General features: G+C 45.3%; 3 protein-coding genes across 3 annotated transcripts; 1 reads left to right on the top strand and 2 right to left on the bottom strand.

Moving 5' to 3' along the window:
* Positions 1-535: 535 nt before the first annotated feature.
* On the bottom strand, positions 536-1,133 carry IAQ61_007409 (uncharacterized protein; the record flags this gene model as incomplete). Its single annotated transcript, XM_003840609.2, has 2 exons — positions 536-818; positions 1,105-1,133. The coding sequence occupies 2 exons, from the start codon at positions 1,131-1,133 to the stop codon at positions 536-538; spliced, it is 312 nt and encodes a 103-aa protein (XP_003840657.2).
* Positions 1,134-1,990: 857 nt separating this feature from the next.
* Positions 1,991-3,383, bottom strand: IAQ61_007408 (uncharacterized protein; the record flags this gene model as incomplete). Its single annotated transcript, XM_003840610.1, has 2 exons — positions 1,991-3,174; positions 3,242-3,383. 2 exons carry the CDS (start codon positions 3,381-3,383, stop codon positions 1,991-1,993), a joined length of 1,326 nt encoding a protein of 441 aa, XP_003840658.1.
* Positions 3,384-4,074: 691 nt separating this feature from the next.
* Positions 4,075-5,475, top strand: IAQ61_007407 (uncharacterized protein; the record flags this gene model as incomplete). The annotated part of the gene is made up of 1 exon (XM_003840611.1): positions 4,075-5,475. The coding sequence occupies one exon, from the start codon at positions 4,075-4,077 to the stop codon at positions 5,473-5,475; it is 1,401 nt and encodes a 466-aa protein (XP_003840659.1).
* Between the last annotated feature and the right edge of the window lie 4,174 nt (positions 5,476-9,649).

Here is a 9,649-nt window from a genome sequence, read left to right as displayed (position 1 = left end):
CATTTGTTGGTAGCGAGAATGCGAATTCTACAAGGCAGGGCCACATTGTGCTTCATATTTTGTGCAGCCACTCTCAACTATTCAGTACTCAGGTTTGCAATAGTTACCTCTAGAGCAAGTTTAATTTCACACCTCTCGAATAGCAACTCCCATCTTTGAACTTCATTGATGCTGTGTCATGAATGCCTGGGTCACGTGTGACTTGGCTTAGCCTCTTGGCGGTGCTTGCCCATAGATAGCTCCCATCCTCCTAGACTAGGACAATATGATCACATTACACACTGCATCTGGGCCCTCCTCACCGTCGGATACTGCAATTGACTGCTGTATTGTGCTGTATTTTCAATCTACTTGCACGACGAATCTTTCACACTTGCACGCTAGTTGTTGTAGATGATGAAGTCGTCGTAGAATTGATCTCAAATCCTTTCGAATACTTCTAGAGAGTAAAGAGATTGTCAAACATTAATTATCCCGCGCTTGAAGAAATGCACACACCACTCCACACCATTGTTGCTTGTTCGTAAAAGTCTTTTCATCGTGATCTCCGTTGATATTGCCATACTTCTTGTTGTTTAGCGGTGGACACCGCTACTGCACCTCCGTAGTATGTTATATATGCTGCATTGACGCTGTCGTGATGCTCCTTGGCGTGACGCTTGACGGATCTCCAGAGGCTGCTTGCTCTGCTTGTGTCCCCAAGTGTTGTGTTTGATGATACAACGGATTCCGCGGAAGATTTCATAGGTGTTTTGATCATGTCCAGTGAGGTACGGGGCGTTGTGGCTGACGAAGCAGACATGGTGACGGATTGTGAGCTCGTGTAGAGTCGTCGAGTGAGAGAATCGAGTCGAATGACGTTTGACGACTCGCTGGTGATCGGATGACTGGATAGGTATTCTGTAGGGTATATCCGGACTTCTTCCAAATACGATTGCTTAATTGGCGTTGGCGTTGACGGTAGGAGATGGTTGTGTGTATTTGTTCGAGTATGTGTATGAGGAAGAATGTATTCAAAAGGTAAGTTTGGTTTACTTTGCTATACAAAGGTACTGCTGGAGATGTCGTGAGTGCCAGCGTATCTATGTAGCCACCATTATATACAGCCCTCCAATGACTCCGAGCTCGGCCATGGAGCACTTAGCGTCGATTCGCCATGCGCCCTTTAACATCACCACTGCAGTTTTGCGACGGGTACGCGCCTTACGTGTAAATGTATACCCGCGCGATTTGCCGAGAGATAAAAACAAATGTTAGCAACCTACATTTTGGGAGCGTTCTGGGATTTCTTGTTTTCCGTCGGGCAATGCGGGTGAGAATTGGCGGTCAGTCAATTGATCAATCTCGTGAATACCATGGTATAGTGGATGTGAGCCTTGCAAAGGAATCACATGCGCATTTGGAACTGGCCGGCAGCCGAGTGCGGTCTTTGGCATTGACTGACGACTTCGCAAGTTCGAAATCTGAATGTTCGTCAAGCTGTTGTCGCGCCTTGCGTCTTGTGTAGCCGGGCAAAATCAGTGAGTTGTAGGTAGCCTACGTAAGTGGGGCCTGCTAATCAACTCACCCCGTTAATTTGTGTGTCGCTAAAACCCAACAAGCCACGATCGCGCCCTGCAGACGTATATGTTGCAATACGTGAGTCAAACCACGCCGAGAGCTCTCACCAGTTGACTGGACAATTATTCATCGGCAAAGCATACTGCATACAAGGAACATCATTGAAGCGGGCGAATTACCCAGAGTTGCCATGTGGCTGTAAGGCCAGTTGTGTTCAATTGACAGAACTACAATTAGATACATTAACAATTACAAGCTGCAAAGACATGACCAGGGGAGGTTCTCAAGGCTTGACCACAGTCGCAAAAGGTAAAGTGTTGTCCATGAAGAAATCGGCTCGAGGCTGGCTAGAGAAGGAGGAATTGGTGAGGTTGCACAATTTCGTAAAGCTTCCAGCGCTTGCAAGTTTGCTCTCGATGATAGCCTTGTACTAAGCAAGAGGGCAAGAAGATCCAGGACCGCTTGTGCACTCAGCCACGGGATACACGACTTCGTTGAGACGAATGCGCATGTACTTCTGATCGCTGGATCGATCCTGTGCATAGGCGTGAGATGTTTCGTTCGAGTTGGACGAGCAAGACAATCGCTCAAAAGCAACAGTGCCACGTTTTAGGACAAGACGACTTGATCGAAAGAGTCTGTTGGGAAGAGTCATATTGCCCAGTAGCTGTGGCTCGTTGTCGAAAACGCCAAGGGCGGCAATGATCTGGTTGATCTGGCCATCGTTGGAAAAAGAGGCCATGATCCTGGGCGGAGTGAAAGTGGAGTTGCCGTTCTCGTAACGCGCTTCTGGTCCATCCATAAATCTCCGAACGAGCATGTCGACAACGGGCAGCATCTGGTATTTTTCGATGTCCGAGCCTAGAACATTCCCATACCAGTATCGTAGATCCTGCGCATACTCGTATTGGAGAATTTCGTCTTCGGAAAAGATGTCGCAGAAGGGACTGGGACGACCAGTGGTTTGCGTCTCAAAGCCACAAAGATAGGGAATGATAGATACCTCTTTTTGGGTAAAGTTGAACCCTCCGTGGATCTTTGCATTCAGTCGAGCTCTGACCGGTGGCAGGTAGATGGCTTCCCACTCATCCTTGTATGGACTACCACTTTCATCCTCATATGCGCTACACAAATCGCTCGTTGCGAGAGAGTTCATCCACGACCGAGGGTCACTGCTATTGAGCGCATATATGGTTGCAAGCTCGGTCGCGTTTGGACCGAGAAATCCCTGGGCAAAGAGACGGGCACTATCTCGCACACGAGGACTGGATTTATACCAGTTGGCCCACATGGTGAAGGGAGTGTTGTACTCGTATAGGGTTGGATACCGAAGCCTCCATTGAGTGCCCATCTCATGTAGCTCCCTGTAACCAGTTGGCGATAGTTGAGCGATCTGACGTTCGGGATGCGTAAGTACAGGCTTCCAGGTCTTCAGGAAGACAAGCTTTGCATCTGTTACGTCCAAGGGCGCGGCTTGCAAGCGCTCATGGAGTGAGGTCCATTCGGCATAGGCGCCAGGGTCTGGATAGCGACTGCCATGGCGCGAGAAGAATGCGGCAAGATCCACATGGCAGTCTGAAGGTATGTCTGATGAGATGCCGGTGACTTCGGGTCCTATTTGCATCCATGTGTCATTGTGAGAGGGTCACGTGACATGGCGTCGAGGGCATAACTACGGTACCTGGCAGCCATTGTGCGTTCCCTCCAAGATGTCGTAAAACGTCAAAGTCTTCCCCAGCTACGCCTGCGATGGCCAGCGAGGCTGCAAGGACGGGTGATGTAATGCTGCATCGTGTAGTGCTTCTCGAGGGATATTGTGGCATGAGTAGGTGTGTATCGTACTACCGGTACCGGTACCGGTACCTATGCACTGGGGCACTGGGGCTTATGTGCATGCGATGGCTTCAGCCGAGATTGTCATGTACCGGTACGGTACCTACGGGTGCAAGTCCATTGGTATGAATCCCTCCCTGTTGAATCCTCGTGCAAAGCATAGGTTGTACCATTACCATACTCCTACTGTGCAGGCAGGTAGGATAGGCAGCTAAGGGGGTACAGGTACTATACGGTACAGGTCATTCTGGTAGGTACATTCAAACGCGAAGAAGCTCAAAAGACATGGCTGCCGTCTCTACCTATCCAATCCACATGACGACCACACCATGACAGTGTACCGGTAACTTAGAGCAGGAGTCTTCTTCTCTTTGGGCAAGCAGTCTGCAGTTCGTGACGAGCATCAAGTTCTGCTGTCATGTAGTCGCCAACAGGTACGGGGACGTACCCAAGGGACATGGGTGCCAGCAGCGGGTGCATGACTCAGGCGTCCTTTGCTCGCCACCTTCCACATTCACTTCCCGCCCGGGCTCCTCATTCTCCATTCCCAAGTCCAAGTCCAACCCCACCACCCTACGCCGCTTCATCACATCAACCGGTCACCAGCCCCAGATTGCCCAGGTCGCATACCTACACGCGATGGTCATGATCCGCCCAAGCGCGTGGTGACGACTCCTTGCCATGGCTGAGCCAAAGCCACGGCAGCGGAAATTCGCTCCCAGGAGCCGCCAAGGCTGTCTGACATGTCGTCAACGGCGCAAGCGATGCGACAACCAGCAGCCTCAGTGCAACCACTGTACGCGGCTCAATCTCAGCTGCGCATGGCAGGCTCCTCGCAAGCTGGTTGCAGACTCCTCTCCAACCCCGGGCCCACCTTCGCCTGGGCCTGCCGTGGCGTCGCTACGGCCTGCTTTGGACATATGGGACGCCCTGCCAGCAGACGCCGTGTCAGAAAGGAAGCATCTCTTACAGTACTTTGTCGAAGCATTTGTGCCCAGCGTCTCGGTCGCCACCACCCCAACGAGCTTCTACACATCCCTCTACATGCCATGGGCCTTCCAGATCGACGGCATGTTGGATGCCATCCTCGCCATCACTTCGGCTCAGCTAGCACGTCGCACCTCCGACGACACGCGGGCCGCCCATCTACGTGCTGTGTCGTCTCGTCATGAAAGAAAGTGTTATGCTTTCATCAAGGATCGCATCGTCCCATCAGGCGGGCTACCCAAAGATACTTATCAAGTCGCAGCCGTGATTCTGATCCTTGTTGGATTGGAAGCCTTGAACGGCATGAAATCCACACGCTGGATCTCCCAACTCAAAAGCGTGCAGCGCATCCTGGCCTCACTTACACCTGAACAAAGCATCATCGACTGTGTCGAGGTCGATTCGCTCCAACGTCATTTCACTTATCACTTTGCAAGCGCATCCTTAATGGCCAGAGTGTCCCACGCGCCCCCGTCCCCCTCCCTTGAACAAGACCTTGCACCTCTCAGTGCTCCGCTCATGCCAGGCACAATTGATCCGCTCATGGGTATCAACTACCAACTTTGCGATCTCATCTCTCGCATTCAATATGTAACCTCGTCCAACCCAGCCTTTCCGCATGTCACAGAGGCTTCCTTCAATGCCATCGAGACTGGTATTCAAAACTGGACCTACGACAACCCTTTTGCTTTGGGGGTAGAAATACCTATCGCACTCGATCTAATTGCGCTGGCGGAGGCTTACCGACTTGCTGCGCTAATCCAGTTGTATCGAAACTCGCCAAATCATGCCTCGCTCATTCCTAGCTGTGCTTTGCGCGCCATGGATTTCATAGCTCGTATACCACCTGGTAGTCCTGCCGAATCTAGTCTGCTATATCCCATATTTCTTGCTGGTGCAGAACTGAACAATGCTACAGCTATAGAGATTTGCTTGAAGCGGCTCGAAGATATCCGGAGACGAAATCGTTACGAGAATGTCGGCAGCGTGCAGAAAGTTTTAAAAGAAGTTTGGCGTCCCAAGCTGGACGGCGGTCAGAGGAGAGATTGGGAGGAGGTACTTCAAGAGTGGGGTTGGTCGTTCACACTCGGATGAGACACCTGAGTATACACAGCGCAAGTATCTATTGTCCGGAGAGACGCCTATTATGACACAACATGCTGCCACTTTTTACACCTACGGCTTGCGTGCTACGCATTGCATTCTTTGCTATACAGCTCGGAAAGAGAACAATACCAAGCAGCGCCTTGGGTGATTAAGGATCTGAATAGAAAGGATCTTATCAATCGAACAAAAAGGTTGACGGGAAATCTCTAAATAGGCCCGAGTCAACAGGAAAGTGGGACTGCTTGGCCTCAAGAAACGGGATGGAGTAGCGGGGTTTCCCGGAATACATAAAGGAATGCGGCAGAACGAGGCTTCAGTGACTGGTGCTTCGAAGCTATCATGAGCGACGCTGGTATGATAGCTGGAAGGAACCTCTTCTACATGAGCCCAAAGGAACTCAATGGTCAGCAGCTAGACACTACCCGAGGCTGGCTTCTTTGGTGTTGATGTCAACTTGGACATCATCTATAAGAGTGCTTATCTAGCGATGCGTCGTCTTCGCCTCCAACAAACTACACAGACGTGCTCAAGAGTCCAGAGGGTCAATGTATCCACTGCGTTTGCCGTACTGGAAGATGCCCCTGTCTCCCGGGACAAGACCAATCTCTTCGTCAATAAGCTGCCTGTATATAGGCAGACTCGATTGAGGATCTTGAAGATGATTTCGAAGCACGTACAGCAGGAATTTCCTGTCAAAAAGGATTCCAGCAATGTGATGGGTTGGCCAAAGAATATTGGCTGAGCGACAGATAAACGAGCTTGGCATGCACGACAACACCACACCTGGGCAGGCGCTGGCTTGAGACGCACTAGATGTCCACGCTCCTGGGCCGCATCTTCGTTGAAACATTTCTATGCAGGTACAATCGACGAACATCTCGCGTACCAGTAAGTGATCTAGATATCGTTTAGTGCCGAGTTTCCGTTAACATTTCATGGCATAGGCGCCATCCCCTGCAGCTTGAGGGTCGTCACTACAGATCTCGGAACAACTCATATTCGGCAGTCCATGTCAGTTCCTGTAATTGACCTAGGATAATACTTAACCTGGCAAAGTAACAAGGTTGCGGGGTATCTAGCGGGAAACGTTATTCGTCCGGGTCGCAATAAGCTAAATGTCCGGGTCACAAGCCTTACCATACCTAAATTGGTTAATATCCTGCACCTAGTAAAATAGTACTATAGGGGACACAACTAGATAGCCTATAACTAGTATTAATAGTATTAGTATAACGTACCCCACAGGTAACTGGCTCACATAGGTAGTTAGCTCACTCTACCAAGCTTAGATTCCTAGGCCCTTCCTCTAGCTATAGGTTATAGTTATTTAGGGTATTAATACTACTAGCTAGGCCTTTTTACCCTTTATTATCTTTAAAGGCAAGTAATACCTCTCTACCTAGTATAAATAGGATAATCTACCTTAAAACTAGGTTATTATAGTTTCTAAGAATATCTAGATAACTAATAAGCTTAGGTTTAAGTAGTTAGAGTACTTTAATACCTATATAAAGAAGCGTATAGTTAGGGAATACTAGCTAGTACTTACTTATAGTTATATAAGCTATAACTTACTCTAATTCTAATAGTACTATAAGGATAATAATAGTATTACCCTCTATATACCTCCTTATATATTATACCTCCTCTTGTTATAGAGTGGCCTTAAGGGAGAATGCAATAAGCGTTGATAATAGTATTTAGTATCTTAAAGGAGAGGTAAGCCCTCCACGACTTTTTATAGGTGTGTAGCGTGTTCGCTTAGTAGTAGTGTTGGACTCTGTCCATCCTATGTTAGGCCCAGGCTTGGGCTTACGCCCAAGCCCTTCACACCTCTTGCTACTTAATATAGGTTATTTTACTCCTTTAAGGTAGTTATATAGCTACTAAGCTAAGGAGCTAATATATAACTAGATTATATATATCTTAAAGCTTAAGTTCCTACTATACTTTATACGCGCCTTTAATATAGTAAATACTCCTAGTGTAAAGGACTTAGGCTTATGCCTAAGCCTAGGTCTAACACAAGACGGACTAAGTCTAACACTACTACTAAGCAAACACACTAGACACCTATAAAAAGGCGTGGAGGGCTTATCTCTCCTTTAAGATACTAAATACTATTATTAACGCTTATTATATTCTCTCTTAAGGCTAGTCTATAATATTTTAGTATCTTCTTCTAAACATACTATAATAGTAATAAGAGATAGACGCGCTAGATATTTAGAATAACTAGGTACAACCTAATATAGTAGAAAGGCTAATATAATAGGTCTATAGATTAATAGAATAATAGGCTTAAGACTCTACTATAATAGCTATACTACGTTAATAGAATAAGGAAATACGTAATTAGATTCTATCCTAACCCTCCTCTAAGCCTACTAGGTTTAATAATATACTACCTCTGCCCTCTCCTACCTTATATTATAAACCTTTCCTAGTTAGCTTACTATATAATAGCACTAAGGTAAACTTCTCCTCCTAGTAAATAACTATAGAGTTTAAACTACGTGTAGATAAGGTCTTTATTAGGGATAAGGAGGCAAGGTTTATATATATTTAGTCCTAGTTATTACCTATAGTCTAGCGCGCTATAGTACTATACTTTAAGGATAGTGCACGTAAGTGTTAGGATATAAGCAGGTTTCTTAACTACCTAGCGTTCTATTATAGCAACTATTATAGGTAGGAGCGCGCTTAAGTTATATTAGAATACTTATATTAGGGCTAAAATTAGCCTTTTATAGAGTTCTTTATAAATTTTATATAGCTCCTTATATAGTTAAGAGGTTTATACTAGAATAATAAATAAAAGCTTTTATAACTTTAGTAATCTCTTAATAGTTATATGCGCTTAGTTTCCCTTAATAGGGGAGTCTCTAGGACAAACTATAATATAGCTATAGAGGAATATAAGATAATTATAGTAGATATTAAAATAGCCTCTCTAGAACTAGGCTTTCTTTAGGCTAGTAAGTCTAAGGAACTATAGTAGAAGTCTAACTTAGATTAGGACAGCAATATAAATATAGTAGAAGTAGTAGCCTTATTAAGTGCACCTACTAAACTACTAATATTACGCCCTAACTAGATCCTACAGGACCTATTTAATGTATAGAAACTAGCAAGGGTCTATACCTAGTATAGATAGGGTGGTTATTTTATACGTGTATACCCTAATACCCTATTACTATAACTAGTAGGTGTTAAGACAGTTACTATAACGACTTAGGTAGGTAGGGCATCCAAAAGGTATCCTATACGACTTAAAGGCATATAGGAGTGCGCGTCTATACAGAAAAGGATAAGATTCCTACACCTATAGGTCTTGTACAAAAGGACAAGAAGAACATGCCTATCCTAACTATAGGCAAGCTATTCTCTATATACATAAGTAAGTTAGGCCTTTATTAGGCCTAACTTAGCATAGAATAATAGGCAGGCAATTCTACCTTATTATTACACTACCCCCTCCTATAGAGAAAGGATAGTCCCTATCCTTAGGATTAGGTTTAGATCCCTTAGCAAAGAAGAGCTTTTTGCAAAATAAATCCACCTTTACCTCTACCTTTACCTTCACTTCTTCTTCCTATAGCACGGACCCCTATCCCTAGCCTACCTATAACTAGCCCTCTACCTACTAACTTTCTTATTCCTATATCCCCTAAATTTTTAAACTTTTTAACCTATATCTATCCTATCTAAAATCTAGTAAGTAATAGATCTATATAATTAAAATAGTCGCTAATCTAAATTAGATCTAAATACTATACCTATCCTAGTGCTACTAGGAGTCTTGCTAGCCGCCCACTGTACTCTATACATGCGAGCCGTTAGGGCTCTAGCTTAGGGCAAGTTTGTTAACTTTAACTTTGCTTTATAGAACTCTAAGAAATACTAGTACTATATTTTATAGAATAAGTATTACAATCTAGTTTATATCTAAGTCTACTAGGTTTCTTTTCTAACTATAATAGATTCCTAGTTATATTAGGCCTAAGTACTCTCTTCTTTAAGGTGCTTTAGATAAGTACTATAGTTAAATAGCAAACCCCCCTAAGGAGTCTATAGGAGCCTAGGTGTTAAAGCGCTATTAGAAGGATATTAACTAATTTAAGGCTACTATTTAGAGGACTACCTAAAACCTAGCTAAAAC

This window comes from Plenodomus lingam, assembly GCF_022343315.1.
Source record: "Plenodomus lingam strain CAN1 chromosome Unknown contig_27, whole genome shotgun sequence".
NCBI classification, from domain to species: domain Eukaryota; kingdom Fungi; phylum Ascomycota; class Dothideomycetes; order Pleosporales; family Leptosphaeriaceae; genus Plenodomus; species Plenodomus lingam.
Note: the sequence above shows the minus strand (reverse complement) of the source record. Positions and strands in the feature narration are given on the sequence as shown.